Source organism: Triturus cristatus, chromosome 4_1, assembly GCF_964204655.1.
Source record: "Triturus cristatus chromosome 4_1, aTriCri1.1, whole genome shotgun sequence".
In the NCBI taxonomy this organism is placed as follows: Eukaryota; Metazoa; Chordata; class Amphibia; order Caudata; family Salamandridae; genus Triturus; species Triturus cristatus.
In genome coordinates, this window is record NC_140585.1 from 914,034,466 (window position 1) to 914,050,030 (window position 15,565).

The following is a 15,565-nucleotide window of genomic DNA, read 5'->3' on the forward strand; positions in this document are numbered from 1 at the left end:
TACAATGTATAAGAAGCTCTCCCACGCTGTGATCACTGACACAATAGTTGCATAGCCCTATATTTCTTTAGCACCACACAGAAAAGTAGGAGACTATGTAACATTGTATTGCTTCTTTCTTGGCAAAAGCCATTTTATCATATCAAGACTAAGAGGTATATTCTAGTCACTCTGAAATTAGGCAGTGCCTTATGTGTTTGTTATGGAAAATTATAAATGTGACTGCCTGCTCTGAGAAAGACAGTTAATCGAGACTAAGTAACCGCCACCCCTGAGTGTGTTGCAACTGTGTGAAAAAAAACAAATGCCCTCTTTTTTAACAGTTAATGTGCTTTGATGCTTACAGACCAGAATAAATTAACAAAAAGATCCACTTCAGTGTCTTGCACTTTTAAACCGTCTTCTGTGATGCTACCGTAAATTATGCTTTATGCTGGTCTGAGTAAAGGTATAGCAAGCTGCACCTTGGCTGCAACCAATCACCCTCTTTACAAACATGAAAGGCAACTTTTCCCACCCTTCCCTTCTCCTCCTACTGCACATGACACTGCCAAATGTAGGAACTCACCGACTGGAACCACTTTAAACTCTTTCAGGCAGCAGGAGAACCAAAGAACAGAAATAATGAGAAAAAGCAAAAAAGCTGTGAGAAAGGAGGTGGGAAACTGGACAAAACAGCTACATTCAACAGAGAGATTGGACATGCGGAGCATGGACAATCACAAGGTCAAGCGATGCAAGCTGCAGGCCTGTGCTGGTAGGTACCTGCTGCAACTAGTCCTAGCATCTACTGCCAGGGCTGGCTTTAGCGCTGGTGGCGCCCTGTGCGACAATGTTTGTTGGCGCCCCCCCATGACCACCTCAACCACGGATTCTCTCACTAGCACCCTTTAACAGTGACCAAGTCTCCATAACCACACTCTCTCAGATGTGTTGAATTAGTTATATAGCGCCACTCATACCAGTGTAGGGTGTCCGAGCACTGTGCATCACACACGCGTTACACAGACACAATCAATCATACGTGTGTAAATCAGTGAATAGGAAATGTTACATAAGCCAAAGGACTAAGTGTAGGAGTCACAAGTCATCCATACTGGTTGGCAGTATAGTTTAAGAGTGCTTGGTGTGGAGAAGCACAAACTCAGAGTCGAAAAAGAAACTGCATAGTTGGGAGTTTTCTTTAATAATAGGAATCGATTTCTAGCCAAATGAATCCTTTATGCAACATTAATCAATGTTCTAATGTATACTTTGCACTGTGTATGCAGTTCTATGATGAAAGTTAATAGCTCACTGTTGAATATTAGGACTTTAAATTCTAAATTGCAAGTAACAAAAAGATGTCTCTTCTAAAAGTAGTAACCTGCTGATCTGTTTACATTATATACACTCTGCAAACTACTTTTTACACGTTCTTTGCAGCAGGCATATTAACCCTCTGCACTAACTTCACATAAGTCAAAACTTCAACTATTCAAAACGCTGATCTCTCTCCAGGAAGATAATTAATCACAGGAGTTATATTGACATTTTTGTGAGGCCTGGTAATTACCAGGGAAAGAAACGCTGCAGCATGTGCTTCAAAAACATACTAAACTTGCAATCACGGCGCCCCCAGGATACCAGCACCCTGTGCGGTGGCACCTGTCGCACCGCCCTACGGCCCTGTCTGCTGCTGCCTATGAACTGAACTGAACACTTTCTCTTTAGAAAACGATCTTTTAAGGGAAAGAGACATAACTGTGCTTCACTTCCATATAAATAAGGTCTAGGGATTGGAGTTAGGAAATAACCCTGGTTTCAGATACTGAGAAACCAATGTGCTATTCAGTGGCGCAGACAGAATAGAAAATTCACACTGGGGCATACCATTGGAGTGAATTGGTTCTTTATGTCCACTCCAGCTAGTTCATCTTCGAGCTAACAGGATCTTACACTAAAGCCTTTGTGACTGAGTCAGTATAGAGCATATAGTATTCTTACCACTTGATCCAAGGTGTGATAATGGAATTTCCAATGTAGTTTTACCCCTCTGTACTACAGGCCCACTTGTCATGATAGCTTTAGTTTGGGCAAACATGACCTCTGACAAGTAGCAGGAAAAGCCGATAGTACTGCTGTGTTGGGCAGCAGAGAGCTGAATAGTCCCAGAGATCCTACACCCTGCTCTATGTACCTGGAGTTCTTGATCTCTGAGTTGTTTTCCTCTTGCAGGCTGTTGCAAACCTGGCTCACTCATCATGGGCTGTGGAAGAAGAGTGCATGTGTGCAACCCATTTCTGTGATGGCGTTTGTTTTGTATATCCCGGTTCTGTGGTTGCGTGGTATGACACATGGAAGAGCACTAGACCCTTGGGTGTTAATAATGTCTCTTTCAGATTTGGCACCGCACGAAATGTGGCACTTCTCTTTTTCTTAAAGTAAATTCTTTTCATGATCTTTTATTTTGGAGCGCTCTGATGACATCACTGCCATATGGTGAGTGGGTACCCTCATCTCTTCCTCAAGTAGCCTGTGTTTTTTTTTTTTTTTACCTAGGCCTTTGACTGGATTGTGGGAGTGTATTTCAGCTGATAACTGTGCAGGGATTGTAATTTGATAGTTTCCATAGAAGAAAGTATGAATATTGTGAGAGTTCCAGGAGAAAAGTTAATAACAGTTCAAACTGCTGACTGCAAGGCTCTCTATAATGGTTTTGATTAAAATCACAGCTAGTGCCCCAGCTTGGTTACTGGAATCCCTATGAAGGCCTTTTGTGGTGGAACATCCTTTGTTTAGGGAAAACAAATATGACTGTAATTCAACAAGAATTGGCAGTGTGTCCTATAAGCTCAAAGCTTGGTTATCTGCTAATAACAACTTATTCCATCTCCTATTCTTATGCTAACCAAGTCTTTCATGAATTAGTGCTACAGTGTTTTAAACAAACCCTCATTTCACAGGTGCCTATTGGAACTGTACTTCAAAAAGTTAGAACTTTCCAGATTTATAAGAGGATTCATATCTCACTTGACCTTAATTTAAATATGTTGCAAGAGATAGCATTAGAGCATGGTACAGATCAAAATACAATGTTCGCTTTAAATAGAGGCGGGAATAATGCCCATCGTGCTTATGTTTTTTGTACTCAAGACTAGGTGCTCTACTGCCCTGAACTCTCTTCATTTTTATGGTCTGGCTTGACAGTGCAGCTGGCCCACATTTTGGGAGCCAGGAGTATGTGTTTTGATTAGGCAGAATTTGTGTGCTTCCACAAGAAATGTGCTTGCCCTCACATAGCTGTGATTATTTTGTTTATTTTTATCCAGATGCCTGTTCTTGAACTTTCAGAGCCATGCACATGACATTGTAATGCTATTAAAGTGTCTTAGATAACTAGATAATTTATTGTGTTTTACTCTGGCAGCAGAACAAATGTGAGGAGGGCAGTCAATAACCCACATGGATTTTTAGATCTGGCTTGACAATGCATTCATAATCATGACCCATTGGAATTGCCAATGCTTGGTTCATTTTAGGTCTGGTTTGACCCTATCCTCCAAATTGAGGGAGCTGGAGGAAGAAAAGGGTTGCAGGTGGGTGATCAGAGTTTATTTAGGTTCTGTGGTGAGGAAATCAAATCATCTTGTCTTTTATTATTGAAAAGTTATTCATGGACTCCTGAGGGACAGGTACATTCTAATAAAATTATGGAAACTGAGCTCAGGTTATGCTCATTCACATGAATCATATTTCAGGCCATGTTTTTTTGTTGACTAAGGAATTAAACATTTTAACCAAGGAATATTTTTTGTGAGTCTCTCACTGTGTTAAATTGTAAGGATCCTGTTTTTCTGTCATTTATTTTAAGAAAGTGAAAACAATATTTTGCTTTATGGAGGAAGGGAGAAAATATAACGTAATGTGGGGATTTTTAAGAAATGTATCATGCTTTCCCTATATCTATATTAACTGAAACAAACAAAGGTTAAAGTAACATTATAGTTAGGAGTGATAAAAAGACCTGCTTTTGTTAAGAAAAAACCTTAGAAATCCACTGAAAATACCAATGGTTAAAGTGACATAGGTGAATATCTCAGTGACAACATTAACGTTCTGAACTTAAAAAAAACCCACAGAAATTCACCAGTTATAGTTAACAGAGCTAACTGTAACTTGCACGCCGCCATGCACTGCTTATGACCTCACATATTACAACACTCATGATATGTTGTATGACATTTATAACATCACTGATGGCACTTGAAATTACATCAGTGATGACATCACGGATGACATCACACAAGCTTCTTTTGCACACATTGCTTTATAAATGAGTTTGGCATTAGAGGTCTGAAAGTAAGTACAAACTAGATCACAGTAATATGAAGCCTCATTAATGCCATCATATAAACAATCCCCTAAGGTGAACCAAGCTTGTGTTATGTGCAACATTGACCCTAAACCATACACTTGATGGGTAGCCGAGTTCATGCTGACTATCAAAATATATCTATATATATTTATATATATAGAGAGAGTGAGAGAGAGATATAGATATATATCTATATAGATAGATCTATGTAGATGTATAGATATATATATAGATGTGAACAAGGCTGCAGGACGGTCGAAACGCGTCACGCGGGGTTTATGATGCAATAAATAATTTTTTGCCTAACACCACCATGTGTTTGCCTGAGAGCGCACAACAATTTTTGTTTGTTGACAATTTTTGTTTGTTGGACATATAATATATATCATTTAATAACTCTTGAGGTAGCTTCACTATATACAAGCATTTCTCATGATGATGGACTGAGGGCCGTTAGACATTTTCTAGACACAAGACCCATTCATTTATATCAGCACTCAGAGATGATAGTTGAAATGACTAGGCTGTGCCTCGAGAACACCTTGTTATTTGGGAAGCATACGTATAGACAAGTGAGGGGAACAGCATTGGGTACCTGCTTCGCCCCCAGTTATGCGAATCTACGCATGGGCTGGTGGGAGGAGCAGGTGCTCAGGGTTAAGTATGCAGCAGAGTGGAGGGAGAACGTAGGCATCTGGACTAGATTTACAGATGACTTGTTCATCCCCTGGAAAGGATAAAAAGAAACAGCAATGAGCTTTGTGTCTGCTTTGAATGAAAACTCCTTAAATTTACAATTCACAAGTACCATCAGTGATTCCCAGGTCTGTTTTCTTGATCTTGAAGTGTATGTGGAGAATCAGAGAATACACAGTCGTACCTACAGAAAACCCTCGACAGGGACCTCCATCTTACACTCCGATAGCTTCCACCCGCAGAAACTCAAAGTATTCCTTATGCGGAACACCTTCACATGAAGAGAAACTGTAGTGAGCTGTCCTCCCTAAGAGCTGCTCATATGAAATTATCTCAGAGATTCATCCAAGGAGGATACAGTGATCAGGTCCTGAACCAAGCCCTAAAGAAGGTGGAGGGGATCCCAAGAGATTCATTATTATTCCCGAATTCAGGAGGAAATAAAAATGATAACATTAAGGATGATATAAGAATGATTATGGGATACAATGCCTATCATGCCAAGGTGAGAGATTGCATGAACAGGCATTGGCATCTAGTAAGAAATGACCCTACAATTGCCAGCACTGTTTCACGCAAACACCTTCTGACATTTAGGAGAGCAAAGTCAATGAGACAACAATTGGTGGTTGGTAGCCCCGAAGTGAAAGAAACGGAAGGCTGGTTAAAAGCCAACCCAGGGTTTTCAAGATGTTTGAAATGCAAGGCCTGCCAACATGGCATAAATGAGAATGAAATCCAATCACCCTTGCTTAAAAAGCTGTGGTAGATCCCTTGCTTATTTAATTGTAGAAGTGATTATGTGATTTATATCCTACAATGCACGTACCCCCAGGTATATGTGGGGAGCACGATTCATATGGTGCATGTAAGAATCCTCCAGCACCTAAGGGCTGTGATAAATAAAGACAGGACCTATCCAGTGGCAAGACATATCAATGAGGTTTGTGGTGGAAACATTAATGAACTTCTTTACTTTGTAATTGACTCAGTCCCTAAGAACAGGAGAGGGGGAAACCGAGAACTAAAACTAAGGCAGCTAGAGTCAAGATACATAGTTATGCTCCATACGAAGATACCACATGGCCTCAACTCAAAAGAAGACATGTATGTCCACATATAATGGCAGCCTCTCCCCGGGCTGGTTATTTACATTAGGAGAGCACATGAGCACATAATAGATGAAACAGAAAAGGGTACTCACTTATTAAACTTATTTATTGTCTCGGAACTTGTATATCTAAGAATGGATAGGGGAGTTAGATGATAAATAGCTATATGCACTTACATATTTTAGGCAATCAAAACAGGATTCAGCCTATTGCAATAATGCAATGGCACTTTATCTCCCCCCTTCTTCTTCACGTTGGTCAAGGTCTCATGATTAAAAGTATGGCGACATACTGTAGAATTGTATAGCATTCTACTTTTATAGACACATGCACTTTAAAACTCGCTAGATTATGAATTTGGTTACATATGTGCAATATGGTGATTTTTTTAAATCTCTTTTTAGCACTTGCACTTTAAATTTGATGAGTGAAGTCAATATGAGTGATATGGGCATTTAGCAGTAACAGGATAGGGTGCATAGTTATAAATCAAATTTGAGAAATGTTGTATTTTGCACTTGCACAATGCACTTTATGGTAGAGAATGTGATAGTGACATAGCACCCACATCAGATAGGAGTTCAAATTTATACAAATGTTGGCCCCTGGAAGCTCTTTTATTATCAAATAAGTATAAGTTAGTGCAAATCAAGGGATTTATTCCTGTATGCATGTGCACTTTATAAACACGAAGAGTCATCTAGTTTTGTAGCAATTGAGTAATTTGGATCTATGAGAACTTGCACTTTTTCAATCACTGTGAATGTACATTGAGCACTAAAGAAAAAAGGTTTTTGAGAACAATTGGTACAAATTGAAACAAAATTGTCGTAAGAGAATTGATGTTAACAATGTTAAAGAAAATGTTTTTAAAATGAGCAAATAATATAAATGATAAAAAGAAAAAAACCAATCATAACTAAAATTCTAAAACAAAAAAGGTTGTATTTTCTATAAGAAACATAGGAGGAAATGTAATGATTTTTTGGCAATTGTTCGCACTGTAACCTTCTTGGCTGTGAATTATTTCTTCTGTGTCAGTTGCATCATGTGAGTGACTGCTCTTAACAAAGAATGTAGAGCAATGGTGCTCAGTGTGTGAGCAAGGCAAGAGATACAGACAGACTCGATTGCTCCTTCCGTCCCCACACGCCCGTGGGTAGTTGGTGCGCTGTGCTTGCACAACCCACCGGTCATCATATAATCGTGAAGAAGACTGCTCTGACAGTCGAAACGCATAACTGGTAATAAATCTTTGGATCAGCAACTTTCCCCTGAGTGTGCGCTTACTTGATTTTTTCACAAATATATATATATATTTATATTTCCAAGTTGTTGTCCAAAATTGAAGACGCACTCAGCAAAGGATGTTTCAACAGAAACTTTACTTTCAAACCGGCATTTCATTCCAAACATTTTCTATAGCCTGACGCGTTTCAGAGGTCCTGCTCTTTTATCAGAGGCTTGCTGGCAGTCCACAGAAGCAGTAACTCACCCTTGTCTCCCCTCTGCATGCTAGTAGGTAATTGCCCTCAGGTGGGCCTCCCAAGTGAGTTCCAGTGCGAAACGCTTTAAGCAAGAGGAGACGAAGCCTAAGTATTGCCGGTTTGTGCCAAGATAAGTGAAGTACTTGGTGACGAGTGCACCTATGTCTGGGGATAAATTGTGGCAAAAATATTGACATCAGTCCAGCCATATGGACTGCTCCACGGCCCTGTACACAAAATGCAGGTCTGAGGTTTGGAACTATCTGAGCTGGGTACGGCTCGTCGGGTAGATGAAAAATAAGGAACTGTGCACTTGACTTTGGCGGCCCACTGGAAGGCAAACAATAATTGGAATAAAAATATGTGGCATCACAACACCCACTGAATGGTTAGTAATAACAATACAAAACGACTTATTCCAGAATGCTTTGTTTTACTTGAAAAAGTGCACCAGAGGACAAGATAGATAATTGAAGAATGAATAAGTAGAGTCTAACATGTGATTGTGTTTCCTCACTTCCAGCCTGTGATCAAGGCCTTTGGCAGTCCGAAACGCATTAGGCAAGAAGAAACAAAGCCTAAGTTTTGCCGGTTTGTGCCACAATAATTGAAGTACCTGGTGACGAGTGCGTCTATGTCTGGGGACAAATTGTGGGGCGAAAAATAAATAAATATATATATCATTGCTTGTTAAAGAAATCGAGTTGATGGAAATGAACATTTGAACAAGGAGAAATACCTGCAGTATTGACACTAGGACTGACCAGAAGATGAGAAAAATGAATCCAATTAGAAGGCTGGACAACTCAACCAGACAAAGCCTCAATGCCATTCCAAAAGCATGTCCATTTGCAGACCAGAGGCATAGCCTGTCAGTTGTTTTAACTACCAACTATTGAAAAACAGACACACAATGCCATAAAGGACCCGTATAGGTGGTTGGTATATTAGTTAAAAAGGGTAAACCTTCTAAATGCACTGCAAACAAGCTGGAATTATTAAGGTGCAATTTGATTATTTAAGTTTAGTGAGTTGGCTCCATCGTCTACCCTGGTATAGAAAGTGCTCTCCATGGTTTCTGGTACAGTGCCCTGAGATTTGCAGATGAGGTAGTGGTTGCTTACTGGTCATGCTGGATCTGTGTGCAGCCTTTGATACTCAGGTCCATCCTTTCTTCTTAGGAAGATTGGCATCTGTAGGCCATATAGATCTTACCACATTAAGTGATTTGAGTATTTTGGGGGGGAATCAAGCAAAAAAAGTCACCCTGTACCCTTCCATCTCACAGGAAATTCCCTTCCCATTGTGAAATTCCGCCGGGTTTTCTACTTTGCTTGCTCTTTTTAGATTGGCATTAGCAAAGCTCTTTTGATTTTGCTAAAATTATATATAATATACTTACTTATAGGCGGTCTCGGCCAGCCCTCTTCAATCATTGGTTAGTTGTTGTCATTCATATTTTTCTCCCACTCACTGCAGCATAAAGCATGGGGAGGTGGGTCAGCCTTCTTCAGCCATTGGCTAACTTCCCTATGAATGACAGAATTCTGTTCTTTCACAGAGAGCACATCCACAGAAAGTATTTCCCCTCACTACCATGGACTGCTATGACAAAGTGTGCTTTGTGAGGCTAAAAAGTTATGCTTTTAGCCAATGTTTATTTTTTATATTAGTGAGGGCACAACATCTCATGAAAAATAACGTTTTGGAAAAACAAGCATTGACAAAGTAAGGTGGCTGTCATCCAACACCAGACCTATTGGCTTAGCCAGTGCTCATTAATGCAAGCCTCACTCTCTTACTTAACATCTTTTAGGATATGCATGCCGGCATTTAACCGTATACCATTAACAGAAGGGTGTACTTTAAGTGACTGAGCTAAAGAATCTCCTCCCAGAAGTGGAGACTTGCATGTGTAACAGCATTTTACAACTACACAGCCAAAAAAGGCCCTATACAGTTTGGAACTTGGGGACGCTATGCCTTTGATTCGCTACCGGTTGTAGAATTGCTGAGCCAATCCCTGACTCTTCCCATCAAAGTTAAGAACTTAGGTTTTCAATTCCATGCTGATATGCTCCTTTCTGCACATATTGATCATGCTCTCTGCAGTCTTTTTTAACTAGCTTAAGAAATTACATCCCATCATTCCCTTTTTATAAACCAACCATAAAACCATGGTCCTAGAAGCTGTTACAAAATACCACTTTCTAGAAAGTCCTCAAACCATTCCTTATCTGGATGACTGAATGCCTCTTTAAGAGACTGCCAAATAGGGAGTGCATTCAATAACGTATTGATTTGGCACCAGCTAAAGTGCTCGGAATATGTAGGAGACATAAACAAATTCATGCTGGACCAGACCGTATGATTCCATTAGAGAATTTTAACTGCAGATTCCTTACCTTATCAATTTCTCTGGGCGCCAGAGGGGGTCCAGAAAATTATAATAGCTATTCGCATGCATATTGGTGGGTGCCATTGTGTGGCTGAGCGTTGGATCTATCCCACCCGAGAAGTGTAGTCCGGCCATTATATCTGGGAAAGGATGTGGTGCAGCAGCCAGAGCTGCTGACATGGTAGCTGGGGATCCGGGTTAGCGTCTCGGTATTGGCTCAACATCCCATGATTCTGGCAAATCACGTAATCTCTCCCGTGCCCATAGACAGAACCTGGATAGCCTTATGCTTATAAGCCACACTATATAAATCTACAAATGATAAGTTATATCTGCAATACCTCCGCATGCTGAAGTCAGTTCCTTTCTTTTCACACCTTCTGACATGGATCTGGGGCTCCATTGAATCCTGTCAGCCTGACAGGATTTCTATTCCCTCAAACATTTTCCAGTGTTCTAGGGATATGTCCCCTCCAAAAACCCCAATGTTTCAAATGCCAAATATTGGTTACAGACTCACATAAAGTCTGCCTCTGGTGTCTCAGCTCCAAGCATGACTGGGCAAAAATTAACTGAAAGGCCATCCATGACTCCGAAGCCAAACTTGCTGTTGCAAAACTCAGAAGAAAGTCGAAAGAAGCTCTTTTTGGTTGAAGTTGAGGGCGCTCCTGGGGCCGATCTTGCGACCGATCATTGATGAGGTCACGCAGCTCAGGTAAGTGAAAAAAAAAACTATCCAGAGAACATAAGAAATACAAACACAGCGCTCCTTCTTCCCGCCACTCCCACTACTTGGTAGTCTAGGCTAAGGAGTTACTCCCCCTTCTTGAGTCGATTCTGATGTTGCTCCTGATGCACCCCAATTTCTGCAGGGTATCCGCTGAGAACAATACTAGATAAAGTCTTCAGTACTCTTCCTGACCCCTCTGGAGCACCTTCTGTCCTACTGATCCAAGGCAGCCTCCAGTCAAGTCAATACCAATGAATTTGTTCTCCATGCCAGCTGTGCCACTTTACCTCGATCTGGGGCTGGCATCTCCCTGATTATCGAAAGCCTGGCAGGATATTTGAATGTCAGGGCAGGCAAACTTAACCGACACTGCCTAGAGGATCACGAATTACAGTTGAAATCAGAGGTTGTACAGGGCATCTTCCTACAATGGGGAGAAACATGGCTCGATCTATTTGCCACTATAGAGAGCGGTCAGTGTCCAAGCTTTTACGTGTAGGAGTTCCCAAGAAGATTCTCCCTCAGGGATGCTTTTTCCTCCACTTTGGCTCTGGTCCCATGTTTGCTTTTCCACCCCTGCTTGTCCTACACAGACTGCTGAAGCAAATCATGAAATATCAGGCCCTAGTCATCTTAGTTTCTCTGCACTGGGTGAAGAGAGTGTGCTACCCAGAACTTCTAGCCATGAGTATATGTCCTATGATCCGGTTGCCCTTTTGGGGGAAAGGGCAACTGTATCAGCAAACCTTTTTTTGCAACAAAAAAGGCCGGGTCCTGCATCTAAGGCAGCACAACTTGCACCTCCATGTGTGGAGATTGAACAGCGACAGTTGATGACTTCCAGTCTTCTTCCTGAAGTGGTTGATGGCATCTTGTCAGCCATGCGGCCATCCATTAAATCTGTATTTGCAGGCCTCTGGGAGAAGTTTGTTGTTTAGTGTTCCTCCCATGACATCCAACCATCACATTCAAAGTTGCCTGACATCCTATTGTTTTGCCTGTCCTTAGCCAGCAAGGCCTTGATGTGGGAACAGTTAAGGGTTATATTTCGGCCCTTTCAGCCTTTTTACATTTACCGGGTCAACCATGCCTTTTCAAGTCACCTGTTGTGATCTGTTTCTTAACGGCACTGACCCACATGTTCCCGCTAGCACCTTTTGTGATGCCGCAGTGAGACCTTAATTTGATTCCCACCACCTGATGTGCACTCCCTTTGAACAGATGCATAGCTGTTCTCTCTGTCGATTGATCATAAAAACACTGCCCCCCATTGCCTTTACCTTTGCCTGGTGAGTGAGTGAATTCCAGACGTTGTCAGTGAAATAGTCATATACTTCTTTATTTTTAGCATTCTGGTCCTCTGGACAAAAGCAGCATTCCTGCCGGCTCCCTTCTGCATAGGAAAATCCATCACCTTGGCAGCTTTCTATACCCAGCCTCGCACCTCTAAGGAGGAGGAGCATCTCGAATGTCTTGACTCTAAGTGGGCCCTCAGTTTTTACATCGATAGAACTAAAAACCACGGATTGGATGATCAACATTTTGTGGGCTTCTCTGGAGCAAAAAAAGAAGAAAGAAGTGCAAAAAAAAAAGATCCATTCCCTGAGGATTGTTTTATGCATCAAATCTGCTGTGGGATAGATGAAAAGGAGCCCCCAGATGGCGTGCATCCCCATTCTACCAGAGGAAAGGCTGCCACCACTGCGCTGGCGCGCGGTGTGCCCAACTTGGGCATCTGCGAGGCTGCTACGTGGGCACACTTCTAAATGTTCATAAAGCGCTACTTCCTGGATACCAGGTCTGGCAGAATGCGCTCTTTGCCCAATCTGTCCTGCAGGATTTCCTGGTCTGAGTCATTCCACAGACCCACTACCTGGAGAGGTATTCTTTTGGTATCTCTTCACAAGGTGAAGAATCTACAGTTATAACTCCCTATCAGCAGAACAAGTTAGTTACATTCTGTAATGCCTTTTCTGGTAGAGACTCTATCTACATCACAGTGGAATCCTAACTTTACTTTAGGCCAACCGCTATTGGAAAGGTCAGTAGAGCAAGAACACCACTAACTAATGATTCACTTTCTTTGAGCCTTTCAAGGGTATTTGGGTGCCTCTTAACACTCCACCACTTATTGGGTGTTGGAAGATCGCTAGGATGAATCAGAGTAGTGTTGTGCACTGTTGCGATTATCCTTTCCCTCTGTACTGGAGTAGTGCGGCATGCTTAGAGAGCAGAGGTTAGTTTATGGCGGACCACTGAAGTGAGCAGGAAATGCTGGGTTTGCCCAGGCGCATCCTCCTTCCCTTCAGGTTTGGTGTTGGGTGAGGAAGAAGTGCACAGAAGGAGCCGGTGGGCAGATGCCAAGAAGACTAGACCAGGAGGGACCTGTGAGACGTTTCCCACCTCTCTACAAAGAGTGGAGTATGTGAGAGAATAGGTGGCCTAGAAAGAAGAAACAGAGGTAATGTCACCTTATCAACAGACAAGAAGAAGAGGGTGGAGTAACTATATAACAAAAGCAAAGTCAGCCCTGAGGACCGTCCTGGAGACACCAGTTTGGAACCTTGTACCAAATGGAAACCATCCCAATTGTAACATCTCGGATAACAAACCGGGGGGACGGCTCCAATACAAAAGAGTATCAAAGTGCATTTTACTGATGGGGAAGCAAGATACAAGCAGGAAAGCATAACATTTTCTCTTTGCTCCAGGCATCTGTCCTACCATGAGGTTAGTCTGTAGTGAGGGACAAAAGCAGAGTGGCAGCTCCATTATTATTTCTTTCCCATGGAGATCTGGGTCTCTACAAGGACACAAACTTGGAATGAGCCAAATATGCTACAGCTCGGCCTGTTATCCTCTAATAATAATAGAGATTGAACTTGTATGAAATAGTACTGTGTGTATGTGACAACACTGCACAAATAAATACATCTTGAACAGAACTCCTGGATTTACCTGTGCCGCTTGACAAAGACCCTTTTTTGAAAGTGGACTAGACTGGATACTATATTGTTCCAACATAAGAGAATTCAAGGTGCTAAATATAGGGGGCATGAATGCCTTTTTCCCAACCCTTTAACAAACCGAACATCATCAGTCTGTATTCCTCCCTGCCATAGACACAGAATCAGGCCATTTCTACATCTATCTGTGTATGCAGATAAGCTAAGAACATTGTATGCAAAAGAAGCACAGTATCTCTCTCTCAGGCTATGATTGACACCTTAAAGGGAAAGTGAAAAATCTCCTTTCTGTGGATTTAGTGCCACTAACCTAGTTTTTGAGTCTATTGAGAAGGGTGTTTTCTGTTTTCCTAGTTATCCCGGCCCCGTGATTGAAATCCCCTTGCAGGTACCCAACTTGTATTGTCTGTGTGTTTGTCCGTTTTATCTAGTGTGAGCTACAAAGCAACAGAGCTTCGCTAGAAGGTGGGGGAATAGGAGAGGAGGACAGAGGATGTTGTATTGAGGAAGAGGGTTACAAGCAGGCCAGGTGATTACAAGCAGGTGTCTATTAACCAGAGGGTTACGCTTGGATGAGGTGTTGCTTGAAGAGAAAGGACTTCGGTTCCTGAGACTGAGAGAAGCAGTAGCTAGTGGCTCAAAATATTCTGCTTTGAGGACACCCAGAAGAGCGAACCACGTTCAGTCTGTTGCCTACCCTTCACTGAGTTCTTAGCCGTCTGTAAAGAAGTTCAGGACCATGAAACAGTTCGGTCTTGTATGTGCCATCAATAAATTAGGGTGCTCCCTCATTCATTCGCTCACTTCTCCACCAAGGTAGGCATATTTTCTATATGAAGCCATGCTCCGTTAGAACTGCGGTTATACATTTTTAGCATTTGCTGATGGCTACTATATTGTTGTTTTTATTTATTTAGTGCAAAAACCCACCACACATGTTTCTCTGGATTCTTAGCCTCACATGAATAACAAACAATACAAGGAATTACAAAACATATACGCAGAAATGACATTCTGGAACAGAACACAAAAACGTTATACATCTTGAAATCACATAAGGGGCAAGTTAGAAATAATTGTGTTGATTTATTTTCTAAATATCTCTGCCTTGTAGGCTAGTTTTATGTTTAAAGTGTGTACCCTATCCAGGATATTCCTCAGACCGTCATTGTTTCGTAGAAGTACTTGAGAGAGCCTTGAACGCATGACCTGAGTAGGAAAATGGAGTCTCACACACCTAGGATAGGTGGCCTACTGATGCAGGTAATCCAACCCTAATTGCTTGATAAAAGCATTTTCATTTCAAAAGCGGTTGGAATGGCAGCCTGCCTAACATTGTAGTATGACCTCTTCGTTGGAGCAAAGCAACAGCCTACTTGCATTATTCTACTTAAATTTAGAATGGTCAGGACCTTTTCTAGTCCCAGGAACAATGCAATTCAAAAAATCAGACTTGAGGAGTCAATAGCTTATATTCTGTCTAGCCTGTGAGTGATCAGAAAGATGGTTAAAACAAAATGCAATCTATGTAAATGGAAACTGGCATTTGCCCAGGCTTAGAATACGAATGAGAGACTGCGGTTGACTAGTACTCTCAGATTTCTTACTTTCCCTGGGAAAACAGCCAACTCATTGTAAATGGCCAGATAGACACAATGTGGCTCGAATTCAACCGCACTGTAATTTAGGCTGAGCTGACAGTCCCAAATCTGGACTTGGGTCCGCTAATTGCACTGCACTTGACATTCAATCCTAACTCCTTCCTTTATATTTAATAGCATCTGGGTGCTGTCTGCATTATTGATCATAGTTCTTTATG

General features: G+C 41.6%; 1 protein-coding gene across 2 annotated transcripts in view; it reads right to left on the minus strand.

Annotated features, from left to right (window-relative positions):
• LOC146855791 (protocadherin-15-like) overlaps positions 1 to 15,565 on the minus strand; it is a 261,208-nt gene that overhangs the window by 8,159 nt on the left and 237,484 nt on the right. The window contains exon 15 of one of the 2 annotated variants that reach the window (XM_085653701.1): positions 569 to 589. The exons of the other annotated variant lie outside the window; for it this stretch is intronic. Within the exon in view, the coding sequence (XP_085509827.1) occupies positions 569 to 589 (21 nt within the window). The remainder of the gene's footprint in view (positions 1 to 568; positions 590 to 15,565) is intronic. 2 annotated transcript variants of the gene reach the window in all.